Raw genomic sequence first — 17474 nt, 5'->3', positions numbered from 1 at the left:
GAATTAGGATCCTTCAGCCCCTGGGTTCTTCGGCCATGGGTGGCCTCTCTTTCTTGAGGGGCCAGTCTGAGAAGGCCCGTCTGGGTCAGGGAGGGAGCCTGGGAGCCAGGGGTCCCATTTCCAGTTCACCTGTGCCTTGACTCTCAGGCTTACATGCCTGAGAGTCTTAGAGACATTGCCCAGCATGGCTCAGTGCGTATTCCTGGCAGTGCTTGGGGATTGAACCAGGGCCGGCCACATGCAAGGCAGGTGCCTTAGCCTCGGTTCTTTTTCTCCAGCCCCCTCAGGTGCTTTTTAAAATAGTTCTTATGTTTGTCATAAAATGCAGAAAAGCATCATTCTAAATTCATTCTGTGCAGTGCAGTGTGCCTTGTGACTGTAAAGCTGGGGCCTGTGAAATCCCAGCAGGCGCTGCCTCCTGTCCTGCCCCATGTCACTGCTGTGTCAGCTTCGACTCATTGGGAGAAGAGTAGCCCTGCCCTCAACAGCAAGTGCCATGACTGGTGTTGCTTTTAGCCCACTGTGTACCGCTTGTCCCTGTGAGGGGAACTACGCTGCAGAGCAGGGCTCGGGGCTGTGCTGGAGGAAGTGACCCTGGTGGGTTGTGTGTTCTCCAGGGATGGATCCTGGGTCTGTTCACAAGCTCGGGGTCTTGAGGAGCACTGGTGTTGAGAACACTCAATAGATGTTTCTGCCTGGGAGTTCTAGATTGCGGGGCCATAGGGGGGCCTCCTCGAGTCTGCTCTCTTCTGCTACATAATTTCCTATTGGCGTCACACCAGTTCATATTCCCACCAGTAACAGTTCTTTCATGTCCTTGTCAACACTTGGCATTGGCCGTTGAAAGACTTGAGCCATGGCCGGTAGGTGGTTTTAATCTGCCCTTTCCCTGGAACTAATGAGATTGTGTGTTCTCGGGAGCGTGGGTGCCCTTGCTCTTTTCACCTTGCCTCCCGGGTGGCTCGCCTCTCTGTGGCATTCGAGTCTGTGGCTCTCCCCGGCCTCTGGCCCGGGCCAACGAGGAAGTAGCAGGCAAAGGAAGACCCAGGGCTGTGCTCCCTGCGGCCGGGGCAGGCCCCTGCGTGCTCTCACCTGGCTTCCGGAGGCAGCGCTCGGTCCTCCTGCCTGGGCGTCCCCCAGCAAGCAGGCCGTCCTCCTGGCCGTGGGGCAGGCGTTTCATCACTGCACCCTGCGTCACAGACACCTCAGACGAGGCGCCACCCTCAGTGGGAGGACGGGCGCGCGGGAGCCAGGCGGGACACAGGGAACCTGGCAGTTCCTCCCCCTTCACTGTGCGGCTGAGCCTTGGAAGTGAGAATGTGAGAGGTGGCTCTGGGGGCGGAGCCTCCGCCGGCAGCCTCGGCCAGGAGACCAAGGTAAACGCTTCCCCCCTTCTGGCCCCGGTCCTGCCCAACAGCACCTTTGTGAGGAGTTCAGGGGTGTCTCTGGGGTACCCTGCTCAAGGCCACCCAGCTGGCAAGGGTTCACAGCCCTGTGTTGCCCTCTCTGACCCTGGCAGCCACGTGTGTGGTCATTCACAGGGCCCCGGGCCCATGCCACATGCTGTGAAATAGGGCCCGAGAGGCCAGGTCCCTGGGCCATCGGGGAGGGGGAGTTCAGATTGGACACCAGGCCCCAGTCCTTTTCTTCTCGGACTCTGGACTCCTGAGTGTCCATCCCAGCCCTGGACTAGAGGGTGCCGAGCTGGTACCAGCGGCAGTGTGTTGGCGTGGCGTTAGGCCGGCTTGGGGAGGAATTCCTCCCTGGAGCCCTGGACCCCCACCGAGTGGCTGCACTGTCCGAGCTCCTTGCCGCCCCCAGGCTGCGCACGTGCCCTCATGCTGCCAAGTCTGCCCAGCGCATCTGCCTGGCACGCTCCTCCCTTCCGGCGTGGCTGGCGCAGCTCCCCCTTTCCCGTCTCCTTTCCCCACGTTGTTTGCCTCCCCGCTGCTTCTGCATCTCCAGCCTTCCTCATAGCTGCGTGTTGTCTGCGTGTCACGCTGGAGCGGGAGCTTCGAGAAGGCCCGTGGCTTTGTCTCCCCGATGCGTGTTCGGAGCGCGGCACCCCTCAGAGCAGCTGGGTGGCGTGTGGAGAGCCCCGAGGCATTTCTGCGGCGCTGTCTGGTCCTGGGATCTGTGGGCTCGCGCCCTGTGTTCTCAGTAGACACCCAGGTGCTGTGCGGGCTCCAGGCGTGCGAGAACAGGCTGAGGAGGAGCACAGTGTACCCTGTGTGGCCTCTGCGGTCGGGAGAGTTTCTGGGCGGTGGCATTGGTTCCGCTGAGGTCCCAGGAGCGGGGAGAAGGCACAGAACGAAGAGAGGGAGGCCTGTGTGACGGGGGCCTGGTGGAGAAGGGGCGTGGGAGGCGGGCAGTGCCAGGTGCGAATGTTTTCAGGTGCGAGCATTGGCCTTTGCTGAAGGCTTTCAGGTGTCTCTGGGCAGGGTGGCTGGGCGCCTTGGAAGTCTGAACGGAGAGGAAGAGTCCAGGTTAGAGTGGGGGTGAGAGCCCAGGGAGGTCAGGGTGGGGGCTGGAGGAAGCTGAGGGGTGGTGTGGGGGGGCGCAGGAGAGGCCCCTCCATGAAGGTCTTGTTTAGGAAGCGGAGGAGTTTGGCTCTGCCCAAGGCAGGTGGGAGGCCACTGGTCACGTTTGAGGGTCATCACTGCTGAGAAGGACAGATTGGGGGCCTGTGGCAGGGAGGACAGCCCTGGGGCTGAGCCAGGCTGCAGGGGGCTGGCGCTTTTCTCTCTGGGACCAGCCTGTGGGGGGAGGGAGCCCCATTGCTGCTCAGGCCCCGCCTTTGCAGCTCCGAGTCCAGAACGTGATTTCTCGCCCTGCTGTTTACTTCCCCGTCACTTTCCATCTTGTCTCTGCTCCTGCTTCCTCCCACTTACCTCCCTTCTCTCTGCCCAGCCCGGGCAGCGTGCCACCGTCACATGCCAGGCGGGAGTGCGCCCAGCCTCCCAGCTCCCCTGGGGCACGAGAGAAAGCTGATGCCCACGGTGCCCCTGGAGCCAGCTGCCGCTCCTCTGGGGGCCACCCTAGCTCCTGACCTGCTGTCCGCAAATAACCTCCGGCCGGGAGAGGCGCGAGGCGCCTGGGACTCCCTGGCCCCTGGCCAGGCCTGTGGCTGCAGGTAGAGCCCAGCGGGCGGCCGCCTCCCGCCCTCCTGCCCGCCCTCCGCCTGCCCGGGAACCTGAGCCGAGCAGCGGGCCCGGCGTCTGTCAGTCTGCCGGCTGCCGGCCCCTGCGCACTGAGGCCTGAGGCCCGGGGCTCAGGCAGGACGTCTCCAAGCCCCTGACCAGTGCGGCTGTCGGAGGTTGCTGCTCGTTCATGACCTAGAGCGGCTGCGAGGAGGGACCTTGGGCGGCCGGGGGTGGTTGCCCGTGTTGCTGTGGGGCAGGTGGGAGTCTTCCGAGTTCCCAAAGCTGGAGTGAGTGTGTGAGTGAGAGTACGTGTGTGTGTGTGGGGGGGTGAGGGGGCTGGAGGTGGGCTGTGAGAGCAAAGTAGACTGGAGTGAGCATGAGAGAGTGCGGGTGGGAAGGTGGCTGTGAGAGCAGCGTGGACGCTGGATGGTGGCGTGTGGAGCTTAGCGTTGAGTGCTGTGCGCGTGTGAGAGATGCTGGTTGTGGGCGCTCTCCCTCAGGTGCTCTGGGCTGTCCGATTCATCGGGCATGGCCGTGACATGGGGGGTGGAGCCGCTGCGCCCCTGCTGCCTACCCCATTGGGAGTGAAGGTAGGTTGGGGGGCTCTCTGCAACATGAGTGGCCTCGCAGGCCAGGGAGCCCTGCTCCCCCAGGATAGGACTCTGTGGGGAGGGGGGTCAGGCCTTGCCCGCACCGAGGCTGGGTTTGTTGCGACACGGGTCACAGAGGAGTCTGCTGCTGGTGCTGCGGCGAGGCCCCCTCTGACCTGCACTGCCCTTCTCTTGCAGACACTGATCTGTCCACCACGCCTCCTGCATGTCCTGCTGCCCTGAGCTGTGCCGAGCAAGGTGACAGTGCGTCCTGCTGCCACCATGAATGAGGTGTCCGTCATCAAAGAAGGTTGGCTCCATAAGCGCGGTAAGGGCCATGGCCTCCTGCTCCAGGCTCCCCTTCCCCCACAGTGCCCATCCCTGGCAGAGGTGCCCTGAGAGGCCGACGGGCAGGGACCTTGCCATCCCGGGAGTGGGCCCGCCTGCCTGGGCCGGCTCTTCTTGGAGCTCCAGGCCCCTTTGTGGGTACGTGGGGCGGAGGCCTGAGTGTGCAGCCTCACCGGGCACCAGGCTCTGTTCTGCCACCGTGCAGCATTCTCCCGCAGGCCTCCTTTGCTACGGGAAAACGGGGTCCACATGCAGGGAGGCTGGCGTGGGCTTGGCTTAAGGGCTCTCAGGGCTATACCATGGGGTGCTGTGGTGCTGGGGAGTGGGAGGTGGGGGCTGGGGTGCTGAGACTTGGGGCCTGTATTCACTTTGTGAGCATCTCCTTGGCCCCGAGAGCCCCATTTTAGGGATGAAGGAACTGAGACTTAGGCGCACGGCAAAGCCATGTGCCTTACAGCAAATTATGCTGGGTGTGAGGTGTGTGGGGTGACACACCTTGTGGGGTGTCTTTCTCAGTGGGACATAAGGACACATAGGAAACAAGTCAGCAGACGAGAATGCGGTGGTGAGTGGTGCCCTGATGGGGAGGAATGCAGGGGGCGCCTGCAACCTGACCTGCACCCGAGCACTGCGGGAGTGGCCCTGGACTCCGCCCCCCATCCCAAGGTCCCACACAGCACTGAACCCTGGCCCTCGCACTGAGATTTACTGTGGGCAGCTCCCCAGCCCCTGCTCCCCGTTAGAGAGGGCCTACCCAAGAAGAAAAATGGAGTGGCGAAGGGAAGGTTGGGGACAGGGCACAGGAAGCTGGGGGGGTTTGCTCCTGGAGCAGCGGGTTGGCCTGTGTGCCGGGAACAGCCGCGCAGCTGTGTCGGGCCTCAGAGAGGACCCGGGATTTGACTCCCCAGACTGCTGGTGCTCAGGGTGCTGTGAGCCAGAACCTGAGCTGGCTGTGCTGGTGGATGTTTGGGGCCTGAAGAAAGGAGACATTTGTTGTCGCTGGGTTTGTGTATATTGTTGTGATAGTTTAGGTAAGACGGTTATCCTAGTGTGAAAGTCTACGGTATTGATGTAAAAACTCCTGCGTCCATCCCTGTGGGTTGACTCCCCCACCACTGTCCTTGTGTCTTCTTTGGTTCCATCCTTAGGCCCCCTTCATCTCTTCCCCCAGGGCTTGGTAATCAATTTGCAGTGCAAGGTCAAGGTTTGTCGTTTTGTTTGGTCTTGTACATTCCCTTGTTCTCTCTCTCTCTTTATCCCACAGACGAGTAAGACCCGGTATTTCCCCTCCTTCCTCTGACTTTGCTTAACAAGATGCTCTTCAGTTCTGTCCTTGTCACAGCATAGTATGGCATAGTGTATATGTACACCATAGTTTCTTTGTTTTCATGTCTCACTGTACTAAGCACTGCAGTGAACATAGGTGTGAATATACCTTCCTTCCTTCTGTACTTCCTTCCTTCCTCCCTCCTCCCCTCCCTCTGTTACATGGGAGGCAAGTGCCCTTCCTGCTATACTGTCTTACTGGCCCCAGGTGTGCACATATCTTTTTATTTTAATATTTTTGAGTTTTAGAGGAATAGATGCCAATCTCTGGGAAGTTCCACTTCTTGGCCTTCATATGGGAGTTCTATTCCTGTTATTTTTTTTTTTTCCTTTTTGGGTCACACCCGGCAATGCACAAGGGTTACTCCTGGCTTAGCACTCAGGAATTACTCCTGGCGGTGCTCATGGGACCATATGGGATGCTGGAATCGAACCCAGGTCAGCCGCATGCAAGGCAAATGGCCTACCTGCTGTGCTATTGCTCTAGCCCCTTTTTTTATTCCTGTTTTTGAGTAGTCTCCATACTGTTTTCTATAGAGGCTGAAGCAGACAACATTCCCATCAATATCGAATGAGGGTCGCTTTTTCCCCATCCCTGCCAGCATTGGTTGTTTTCAGTCTTTTGTTTTGGGGTCACACCTGACTGTCCCCGAGAGCTTAGTCCTGACTCTGTGCTCAGGGATCCCTCCTGGCGGGCTTGGGGAATCCTGGTGATGAGGATTGAGCCCGGGTTGGCAACGTGCAAGAAAGTGCTGTACCTGCTGTACTATCGCTTTGGTTTCGTTTCCAGCCTTTTTGTTTGTTTTTGGACCACACCCAGTGATGCTCAGGAGTTACTCCTGGCTCTGCACTTAGGAATTACTCCTGATGGTGCTCAGGGAACCATGTGAGATGCCAGGGATCAAACCCAGGACACATTTAGGTGAGTGCCTTGCCCACTGTACTGTTGCTCCAGCCCCAGAATTTAGGGCTTTTGGCAGGGATTTTCTAGCCTTAGTAGACATCAAAGTTCTTATTCTGGCTCTGCCACTTGCTTTCGGTGTGACTTTGGGCCGGCTGTGGCATCTTTGAGCCTTGGTTTCATACAGAATAGGTTCAGAGCCTAGGGACCGCCCTGCAAGGCAGGGATTTACCCAGTGTGCTCAGGGCAGTGTTGCCACAGTGCTGAGTGCATAGTTGGGATTGTGTGTGTGTGTGTGTGTGTGTGTGTGTGTGTGTGGTGGGGGGTGCTGTCTGTATGTTGTGCCTAAACTCCTGAACTGTCCTGGGGCTCACTGGTGACGGGGGTGCAGGTAACCCTGGAGGGGTCTGAAGAACAGTTTCGGGTGGAAATCTATCTAGTGATGCTGGTGACTTTGTTTTTGGCTTTTTTGGGGGAGCTCCTCCCGCTCCAGCAATGCCCAGGGGTCACTCCTGGCTCTGCACTCTGGAATCACACCTGACAGTGCTGGGGGACCATATGGGTTGCTAGGGATCAAACCCAGGTTGGCCACTGTACTATTGATCCAGCCCTTGCTGGTGGCTTTATGTCAACCTAGACACACCTGCTTTGGGTTAGCACTGTCGATACATGAGTGCTTGTCGCTCTCCTGGGCCTCCTGGTTCAGGGACCCTGTTGACTGCAGCTGTTCTGCCTCCTGTGCTGTTGCACCCCACCGTTGTCAGCTGAAAGCATGCAAGCCAGGTTTTCAGAGGGCCCACTCTGGGCCAGCATGGGGCTCTGCTCTTGACCATATCACTTCCTGTGTCTTGCTTGGCATAAAATATGATGTGCCTGAGTTTCAGTGAGGGCTTGGCAGCGTGGGGGCTTGGACTCTGGAACAGTGCTCTCTGGGCCTGGCCCACGTGCTTGCTGGGTGTGGCCCAGTCTGCGCCAGGAGACAGGAAGGGAGGTGGTGACAGTGGGGGTCAGTCAGTCACTTCACTGGCGAGGCCCCAAGGCCAGTGCTGAGGTGGGCAGCTGTGAGCCCTGCGCGAGTAAAGGAACCTTTAAGTCTGCCAGATGGGGTTGGTGTGAAATGTTCTTTCTGCCTGAGTTGCTTCTTTTTTTCCTCCCTGCATGTTACCAATGTAAAGACAACTCAGGTAAGTACTTGAATCTTCAGTTCACCCCAGAACTGTTCAGATCAAGGTAGAGAGCAAGTTCATTCTCGTTGCCCGCTTTGAGGCAGCCACTGCTCCCCTTACTGAGATTGGTGAGTTTTCTAGTCTTGTTTTGCTTGTTAGAATTGGAGTGAAATAAGTGTAATACGAAATGAGTGACCTTTAGTGCGTCAGTCTATGTAACCACTACCTCTGTCTAGTTCCTGAATGTTTTTATCATCATTAAAGAAAGCCCTGTTGGAGCCGGAGTGATAGTGCAGTGGGTAGGGCACTTGCCTTGCACACGGCTGACTGGGGTGTGATCCTCCCGTGTGTGGTTGAGGTGCCACTGGGTACAGCCCACAAGCCAAGAAGACAAGAAAGAGAGACAGGCAACATTTTTGTGTGTTGGTTTTACTTTATTAGCTCTAATACGGTGTTTTTCAACTATTTTTCTCATTGTGGCCCACTTCTGGTTTGGTTTTCTTCCCCTGGACCTGCTGCCCCAGTGATTGGCCCCTACTAATAGTGCCCTGGTTCCTGTTTCCATGACTTTCACAGTCTGACTGGGGTGTGATCCCCGGTTCCTGATGAGACCCAGGGGACTATACGAAGTGCTGGGGATTGAACCTGGGTTGGTTTGCAAGGCAAACGCCCTGCCTGCTGCACTGTAGTCTGACCCTGAGTTTGAGTTCATCTCTGTGTAGAGGCTGAGGTAGGGTGTCCAGCTCTGTTTTTTAATTGAGATATCCATTTGCCCCACGGTCTACAACGGAGACTGTTTTTTCTCCCTAGGAAGGCCTAGTACTCCTGTGGAAAATCAGTTGACCATAGAATTATAATTAGAAATTTGTGTTTTGATTCTCAGTTCTTTTTTAATTTTAAGTTTTTGGTTTTGGGGCCACACCCAGTGATACTCAGGGCTTACTCCTGACTCTGTGCTCAGGGATCACTCCCGGTGGGTTTGGGAGACACCTGGGATGGCGGAGCCCTAACCTGGGTGCACCATGTGCGGCTCTGACTCAGTTCTTGCCCTTTGGTCTAAATGTCTCCTCCCACCTCAATGAGTCGGTTGTGGTAGCTTTGTAGTCAGTTTTGAAATGGGAAGTGAGGCATCTCTCTCTCTCTCTCTCTTTTTTTTTTAACCTTGTTATGTCAGTGATCAGACTGAGTGCCTCACGTAATAAGTGAGACACGTGTTCCATCACTGAGCTGTTCCCAGCTCTATTTTATTCCTTTTTATTCTGGGAGTGGGGAGCACCCCAGTGGTGATCTGGGTGCAGGGATGCTGGGATTGAACCCCAGTCAGCCACATGCAAGGCAAGCGCCCTACCCGCTATATTACTGCTCTAGTCCTTTTTATTCTCTTTTTATTATTATTTGGGCTATTCGGGAGCCCTGCCAATTTCAGTGTCTTTCAGTTTAAGGATCAGCTTCTCCATATCTGCAGTAAAGACATTGGAATTGGGCCTGGGAGTGTATTGATCTCAAGATGATTTCTGGGTAGTATTGCCATGCTAACAACATTGGATTTTCAAACCCATCACAAAAGTCTTTGTATTTATTTAACTCCCTAATTTTTTTTTTTAGTAACATTTTGTTGCCTTTAATGAGTCTTTCACTTCCTTATTGTAAATGGAATCTCTTTTTTTTTTTTTTTTTTTTTTGCTTTTTGGGTCACACCCAGCGATGCTCAGGGGTTACTCCTGGCTTTGCACTCAGGAATTACTCCTGGCAGTGCTTGGGGGACCATATGGGATGCCGGGGATCGAACCCGGATCGGCTGCGTGCAAGGCAAACGCCCTACCCGCTGTGCTATCGCTCCGGCCCCCGGAATCTCTTTTTTTTTTTAATTTTGTTATGGCTGGTCATTTTTCAGGGCTGGAGTAATAGAACTTGTGTAGGACTGACCTGGTTTGAATCCCTGGCCCCACATTTGGTACCATGAACACTGCCAGGGGTCACTCCTGAGCACAGAGCCAGGATTAATTTCGAGCACCACTGGGTACAGCCCACAAACCAAGAAGACAAGAAAGAGAGACAAGCAACATTTTTGTGTGTTGGTTTTACTTTATTAGCTCTAATATGGTGTTTTTCAACTATTTTTCTGATTGTGGCCCACTTCTGGTCTGGTTTCCTTCCCCTGGACCTGCTGCCCCAGTGATTGGCCCCTACTATAGTGTCCTGGTTCCTGTTTCCATGACTTTCACCTGCGACCCCAAGGATTGCCCTGGGGCCCACAGAGAAACATAAGGAGCACGGTTTAGAAGCACTGCTCTCATGATGACTTGTTGGCTCTTTGGCCTTTTTCTAGGTAGAATCATAACTGCAGAGTTTTTGCTCTTTGGGCTGGATTCCTTTAATCCATTTCTCTGGCTGGAAGCTTCAGGACAGCGTGCAACAGGGGCAGTGAAAGCAGGCCTCTGTCTTGTTCCTCATCTGAGGGCGATGTTTGCTGTGGGTTTCTCATAGACGCATGTGGAGGAAATTCCCTTCTATTCCTAGCTTACTGATATTTGTATCATGAAAGGGTGTTGCATTGGGTCTGGAGCGACAGTGCAGTGGGGAGGGTGTTTTGCCTTGCACGTAACAGACCTGAGTTTGATCCCCATATGGTCCCCCATGCACTGCCAGGAGTGATTCCTAAGCGCGGTAACCCCTGAGCACTGCTAGATATGGCCAAAACAAAACAGAACAAAAAAGAAAGGGTGTTGCATGTTGTCAGTTGAGTGGATGACAGGATTTTTCTCTTCTTTTTTTTTTTTTTTTTTTGCTTTTTGGGTCACACCCGGCAATGCTCAGGGGTTACTCCTGGCTTTGCACTCAGGAATTACTCCTGGTGGTGAGCGGGGGACCATATGGGATGCTGGGAATTGAACCTGGGATGGCCGCATGCAAGGCAAACGCCCTACCCACTGTGCTCTCTCCAGCCCGTCTCTTCATTTTCTTAATCTGATGTATTATACACCTATCTCATATTGAACCATGTTTGTAATTCTGGGTTAAAACCAAACCCATTTGATCATGGTGAGTAATCTTTTGGATCCTGTTGGATTTAGGGTTTGATAGGTTTTGAACTTGACATACAGAGAATCATTTAATGTTACATTCCTGAGTGTTCGGGGATGCCTAGAATTAGGCCGGGGCCCTCCACATGCCAGGCCGGCGCTCTGCTGCTGAGCTACACTCCTGGCCTGTCACTGTAGGAGATACTTCAGACATTGGCTGCGCCAAGTCTACTTAAGCCCCCTGGTCCTCTTCCTCCTCAGCTGCTTCACTGCACCAGGTTTACAGATGGCCCCAGAGAAGGAAACGAGGCCTGGGGAAGGATGTGTGTGCTGGTGGCCTCGGAGCCTGCGTTGCAGTGCTGCTCGCAAGAGGCTGTTGGTGGCGGCCTTTGCTGAGCAGGGCCCCGGTATGTGCCCAGGCTGGTGTTGGATGACCGAGGGAGAGTGCACGTGCTGTGTTTTAGCCACTCCCATGTGTGGTTGAGGTGCCATGGAGTCGGCGCCAAGGGGCAGCCGGCCTGCCTGGCGCGCTCGCGGCCCTGAGTCAGTCCCCAGCCCCAGATGTCCCCCTGGGCCCCCAGCACCGTGGGGAGGGCCCCACTCCCAAAATTAAGGAGTGTAACTCGGTGGCTTTCTGTGTAGGCACACTACATCTTCGTCGCTACCGCCACCTGGAGGTTTCCTGCCCAGAGGAGGAGCCTGCTCTGGAGCCAGGGCTACGGCTCAGCACCCTGTGCCCCCACCCAAGCAGAAGACCCAGCCTTCCCTCGGCCTCCCCCCAGCACACCCCCACACTTCCCCTCTTTCCCACTCATGGCACCAGTGATCTCCTTTTGAACTATAAGTTTGCCAGTTCTGAATGTATAACATAAAGGGCATAACAGGGTTTACAGCCCTTTCCGTCATTTTCCCCACACTCTGCCTAACTTCTAATGATCCGTAGCAGCAGATTGTGTACTTGTTTTCTCTTTATGACTGCTTGATTGTCCAGTGTTGCTCTATGGGTCTGCCACACTTAGTTTTATCCATTCATGAACAGATGAATTTGGGGTTGTTTCTACTTCTTACCCTTAAAGAGTAGGGTTGCTGAGGTCAGAGAAATAGTTCAGAGGTTAAGGCACTTGCCTTGCATGTGACGATCCTGGTTTAACCCTAGGAACTGCGCATGGTCACCAGGAGTGATCCTGAGCTGACCACAAATCTGGGAGTCAGCCCTGAGCACCTCCAGGTGTGGCTCAAAAATACACACAAGGGTAGGCAGTAGCGCTGCTGGGCTCAGGAGCTGGCTCGGGGCTTCACAGGTTCCCTCCCCGGCACTGCCAGGAGTCTCCCCCTCAGCCCCAGAGCACTGCCTGGTGTGGCCCCCCAAAGTAAAATTGAAACCCCAAAATGGGGTTGCTTGGCGTTCCGTTTTTGTGTGGCTTGCTCTGTTCTTAGCAGCTCACTGAGGTGTGTGTCCTGGGAGTGCGTGTGGACACAGGGTGCAGAGACCTTCACAGAGCAAACGCAGAGACAAGGGGCACTCAGAGGGCACAGCGACAGTACACCCCACCTGGCACCACTGTGCTGGCAAATTCCAGCCCGCTGGATGGGGCCTGCCAGGACCACAGGCCATGTGGATTTGGAAGCCTGGGCCTCCCCTGGGCCTGGGCCCCGTGCTGGCAGCGAGGACTTGCTGCTGGCCGCATGCTGAGGCAGCTGGTGCCCTGGGGCACTGTGGCTGGCGCCTTCCTGCCAGGCATGACCTCTGGATCACTCGGGCCTGGCCCAGCACTGAGCCTGCGTCAGCACGGGCCGCCTCCAGGCCTGCTCTTGAGAGGCTCATCTTGCCCGCCCCCTCGCCCACCCTCTCACCAAGGTGCCCCTGGGAGCCTGTCCCTTGGGGCCTGGCCAGACCGTGCCCTGACCTCTGTCCCCTCCTCACCCGGCTCAGGTGAATACATCAAGACTTGGAGGCCCCGGTACTTCCTGCTGAAGAGTGACGGCTCCTTCATTGGCTATAAGGAGCGGCCGGAGGCCCCTGACCAGACCTTACCCCCACTAAACAACTTCTCCGTTGCAGGTGCGTCTCCAGGTGGGCGGGCCACAGGTCATGGGCTCAGCATGGCCGGCCAGTCTGGGCCCCTCCTCCAGGGGTACGGCCCTCCCTCTGCCTGCCTGTCTCCACGCTGCTGGCCTGGTGTCAGGTGCAGACAGGGAGAAGGGAGCACCCAGAGCACCGCCCACTCCACTCCCCCAGGAGCACCCAGAGTACCGCCCCCTCCATCTGCCACAGCAGCAGTCCGAGCCTCTGTTCCGCTAACCAGGAGGCAACCTTGGCTCCCACTCACAGCCAACCACAGACTATCCTTACGTCTGCTGTCTCCCCTGTGGTATCCAGGTGGTAACTTCCAGCAGGGCCCCAGCCACTGAAAGCTTGGTGGGCTCCAGGCCCTTGCGCCTCCTCCTGCCATAGGTCCCACCCCTGCCTTCCTCTGACCCTGTTGACCCGATTATCACCAGGCCTTTGTCCTACCTCCTAAGAATATTGTAAGGATGCCCCGCCCCTCCCCATCTCCACTGCATTCCTCAGCACCCAACTCCCAGCCTCTTCTTTCCCAGACTGGCTCAGAGGCCCCCTCTTGCCTCGTGTGCAGAGTCCTAGCTCCTCCCTTGCCCGGTAGTGTCCCTCTGTCATGCCCACTTTGTTTAACTCATGGTTAAGAGCACCCCCCACCTTCTCCCAATTCCCATCTTGTGGGGGACCCTGCTGCCTCCAACTTCCTCCCCGGGGCTGATCGGCCTTTGCCTCCCCAGCTTCCCCTGGTTCTTGCCCCCATTCTTGCTCATTCTCTCCACTGCAGCCAGGTGGAGGTAGGGGGTCTGTTTAAATCTTCCCCATCCTTCCCCTACTTAAAGCTTTCCGTGCTCTTGACTGTCCTCAGGACAGAGTCCAGACTTCTTATCATGGCCTCCAGCTGACTCTCTTCACCTCTCCTCACACCTTCCCCGCTAGTGGGAACAAAGCATTTGCTATTCCCAGTCACTGGGACTCGTCTTTCCCCTCCCTTTGGACAGACAGGTTCCCTTTGCCCATAGGGTGCAATGCAGAGATGCTCCCTCCTCCAGGAAGCCCCTCCGATCTTAGGCTGGGTCTTAGGCTGCGTCGGCCACTGTCTCCTTTCCTTTTCACCTTCTTTTCACCTTCTTCCACTCACACTCTGGACCTTGAACCCTTGTGGGAGGCAAGACCAGGCCTGTCCTGGTCACTCAGGTGTTCCCAGTGCTGCCTGGCCCAGGAGTCGACCACAGGTGGTGACTCGGGGCTGTCCCCTCCTGCTCTCAGCTCTCCTCCTCTGCCTGCAGAATGCCAGCTGATGAAGACCGAGAGGCCGCGGCCCAACACCTTTGTCATCCGCTGCCTGCAGTGGACCACGGTCATCGAGAGGACCTTCCACGTAGACTCTCCAGACGAGAGGCGAGTCTGGGTCCATGTGGCTGCCGTGGGACCGGGGCCGCACGTCTGCGCCTCTGCTTGGCCAGGCCCAGGAGAGCGGGCTTTGTGTCTGCAGATGAGAGGTTCTGTGGGGGTCTTGGCTGCAGCTCTGAGCTGACTTGTCCGGCTGGCCTCCGCGCGGCTATCCTGTCCACAGATGCTTATGGGCTGCTCCTGGTTCACAGAGATTATATCTTTAAAAGATTGATATAATAATTAAGAAGTGGGGCTGGAGCGATAGCACAGCGGGGAGGGCGTTTGCCTTACACGCGGCCGACCCAGGTTCGATTCCCAGCATCCCATATGGTCCCCTGAGCACCGCCAGGAGTAATTCCTGAGTGCAGAGCCAGGAGTAACCTCTGTGCATTGCCGGGTGTGACCCAAAAAGCAAAAGCTCTCCTCACTTCTGCCCCCGCTCCCATCCCAAGCTCAGTGCCAGTCTCAGGGGTCCCTGAAATGCTCCTGCACGCACAGACACGCTCGCACGAGACACCTCTGTGCCTGTGCCTGATTCTTGCACGATAGCTGCTATTGTATAGAAACCATTCTGAACTTGCTTTTCTCTTTCATGTATCTGGAAGAATGTTTTTGTTTTTGTTTTGGGGTCACACCTGGCAGTGCTCAGAGGTTACTCCTGGCTTTGCACATCAGGAATCACTCCTGGTGCTTGGGAGACCATATGGGTGCTGGAGAATCAAACCTGGGCCAGCTGTATACAAGGCAAATGCCCTCCCCACTGGACTATTGCTCTGGCCCCTGGAAGAATCTTCACTGCTTTTCAAAAATAACTTTTTTTTTTTTTTTATGAGGAGGCACACCCAGTGCTGCTCGGGGCTTAATCCTGGCTCTTTGCTCAGAGATCACTCCAGGCGGGCTGCAGGGTACCACAGACAGGGCCAGGGATTGAACCCCAGGTTAAGGCAAGTCCCCTCCCTGCTCTGCTGTTCTCTGGCCCTTGAATGCTCTTTATATTTTCGGGAATGTGACTCTGTCACATTTCATTTAGGCAAATGAATTTTTCCTTAGAACTTTGAGAAATACTCCATTAACCTGTCTGAGGGAGGATTTACTAGCTAAGCGCCCCTAAAACTGTTCTGGAGAAATCTCAGCCACAATGGAAATGCTGTGTGTCCAGGCCCGCGAGGGCAGCTGTAGTCACAGGTCCCACATTTTCGTTCCCAGTGGCTAGTGCTCGGGAAGCATAGACAGGCCTCACCCCCCAGGTTCAGACTCCCTGGCGCAGACTGTGGTGGCCCCTCCAAGGGAACAGTGCTACCATCTGAGGTGACCTCGCCATCCACGGCCTTTCCGTGAAAGCACATGGACACTAGCAGGTGCCTCTGAGGACTGGGCAGGAACTGGTCAGGAGAGGTGGGGCGGGGTGGGCTGGGGACACGGAACACAGGGTTTGGAGGCAAGGCAGTCTCCCGTCTCCAGCTTCTGTCCCAGAGACTGAGCACCTGGGGGCTTGGAAGAGGCCTCGGGTCCAGGACGGTCGCAGGAAGCCCTTCAGGTAATGGGGAGCTGGCAGAGACCCCGAGACTCCTGCTTTCCCTTGGGTGCAGGGAGGAAGCATCACCATAAGACTCGGGCGCTGGACAGCCCTTAACTTCCCCCATGTCAGAGACTACCCCTGATTCCTGCCCGGCCCCGGCATGAGCCACGCTGTGCTGATGATGCCTTCAGAGACGGATTCTGGCCTGCTCGCTAGGCTCAGACCTCCTCCATCCGCCTCTCCCTGCTCCTCCTCCCCCTCACTCCCACATACCTGCCAGCGTGTCGGGCTCAGGGACAGAGAGGAGAAGACCCGGGTGTCTGTAAGGGTCCAGGTACCCCGCGCCTCTGTTCAGCATGTCAGCAAGGTCATGTTTGCTCATCTGGCTGTGTTTCAGGTTGCGTCTCATTTGTAACATTTACCCCCAAGTCTTTGGCGGGCCCCTCCTAAAAATAGTGAAGACTGTCCTCCCAGTCCCTGGTGTCGCTGTCTTGAATGCGGGGGTTGCTCGGGAGCCCCGCGAACTGCAGTGTGCACTTCAGCCCATTGCCGTCCCCTGGCGGCCACTGATAGACTGTGCTGGCTGACTTATGGAATGTTCCATGCAGCCTTTGGTGCTGGTCACTTGGTTCCTCTGGGTCTGTAGGAAGCTGGCACGCAGGTCTGGGGCATGGCAGGCAGGCGGGCTGGGTCTGCACAGAGGCCGCTGGGTTTATTCGTGTGTGGCCCTGCGAGGACAGACGCCTGGGCAGGCGGGATCTAGCTGCCTCACAGCAGGGTGGTGTGCCTGGTGTCTCCAGGAGGGCTTCGCATGCGTGCCCCTGCAGCAGCTGCACCCCGGAGTGTGCCTCGCTCTCAGGGCACCTGACAGCATGGGCTTGCTTTCCTTGGACTGCTCCGTGACTGGTCTGTGTAGATCTTGCGTGACTTCTTACCCTGCTTTATTTTCATTTTCGTGTTGCCTGTCTATTGGGGTAGGAGCATAAATAGGGGCTCAGTAAGCTGGTAACTCCTCTCCCCCTGTCCTCAGGCTGCTTGGGTCAGCTCTCTGTCCTCACCTGTCTTGTCCAAGGGGAGAGACCAGAAGGGACATGTCTGAGGGCTAGGTCGTCACAGCGGTGTCCTCCAGTTGCAAACACCCTCTTGGCTTGGAGGCTTGGGTTAGGGACGGGGCCCACCGCCCTCAGTGAGTGCTGGGCTGGGGACACTTGGCTCAGTGTCCCTCCCATCACACTTGATCCCATCCTGCTGAGCTGGTCCAGGGGGCCGTTGATGGCTGTGGGGAGCAGAGGAGGGACCCCTGTGAGGAGCTGCTGCGCACCTGCGCCTGTCAGTGCCATTTCTCTCGTGCCTCCTCCCCGTAGCAGCTGGACTTAAGTCAGGAACTGGGTCCCGTCCCCCCACATGAAACCCTCCAACCACTTCTCCTGGGGTAAAGGAAGAAGACTCAGATCCTTGACATGGTGACACATGAGGCCTGAGGGATCAGGCCTGTACTCACCGCGCCCCTCCTCTTTGATCCCGGCAGCTGCTGTGCCCACAGGCAGCCCAGGGCCCCCTCCTGGATTCCTGGCCCTTCTGGACTTCTAGGCTGCCCTCTCCCTGCCTTGTCTTTGGTTTCAGTCACGGCTAAGGGGGCTCCAGGGCTTTCCCCTGCTCCTGCCCGCCTCATGCCCAGAGCAAGGCCTGGACCACAGAAGCTCCACCCGCATTTCCTGCCACCACCCCCTGGGCACTCTGCCAGCAGCTGCCCCGATCACTGGCCGCTGCGTCTTCTTTCACCCCCATTCAAACCTCTGTCCCCTTCCCTCATGCGTGCTGCCCCGCAGTCATGACAGGCTGCTCGGGGACCCCCAAGTCTCATGGGCTCTGTGCCCATGAGGAAGAGTGGTGGGTGACTCCCCTGGCGCTGTGCCCCTGTGAAGGGTGGGGGGGGGGTCTATGACACGTCTGGTAGGGACAGGGCTTTCCGGGGCCCGCCTCTCTGCGCCTTGGCCTCTCCTGGTA

At 56.7% G+C, this 17474-nt stretch overlaps 1 protein-coding gene across 5 annotated transcripts in view; it reads left to right on the top strand.

Annotated features, from left to right (window-relative positions):
- Positions 1-17474, top strand: part of AKT2 (AKT serine/threonine kinase 2) — a 42806-nt gene that overhangs the window by 15753 nt on the left and 9579 nt on the right. The window contains exons 1-4 of one of the 5 annotated variants that reach the window (XM_055145576.1): positions 1354-1376; positions 3932-4061; positions 12431-12559; positions 13843-13954. In XM_055145576.1, the coding sequence (XP_055001551.1) occupies positions 4016-4061; positions 12431-12559; positions 13843-13954 (287 nt within the window). In that variant the 5' untranslated portion in view covers positions 1354-1376; positions 3932-4015. Of the gene's footprint in view, positions 1-1353; positions 1377-2999; positions 3134-3261; positions 3401-3928; positions 4062-12430; positions 12560-13842; positions 13955-17474 lie in introns of those variants that run through there. The other 4 variants (XM_055145577.1, XM_055145575.1, XM_055145574.1 and 1 more) reach the window with 4 other exon arrangements.

This window comes from Sorex araneus, chromosome 8, assembly GCF_027595985.1.
Source record: "Sorex araneus isolate mSorAra2 chromosome 8, mSorAra2.pri, whole genome shotgun sequence".
In the NCBI taxonomy this organism is placed as follows: domain Eukaryota; kingdom Metazoa; phylum Chordata; class Mammalia; order Eulipotyphla; family Soricidae; genus Sorex; species Sorex araneus.
Note: the sequence above shows the minus strand (reverse complement) of the source record. Positions and strands in the feature narration are given on the sequence as shown.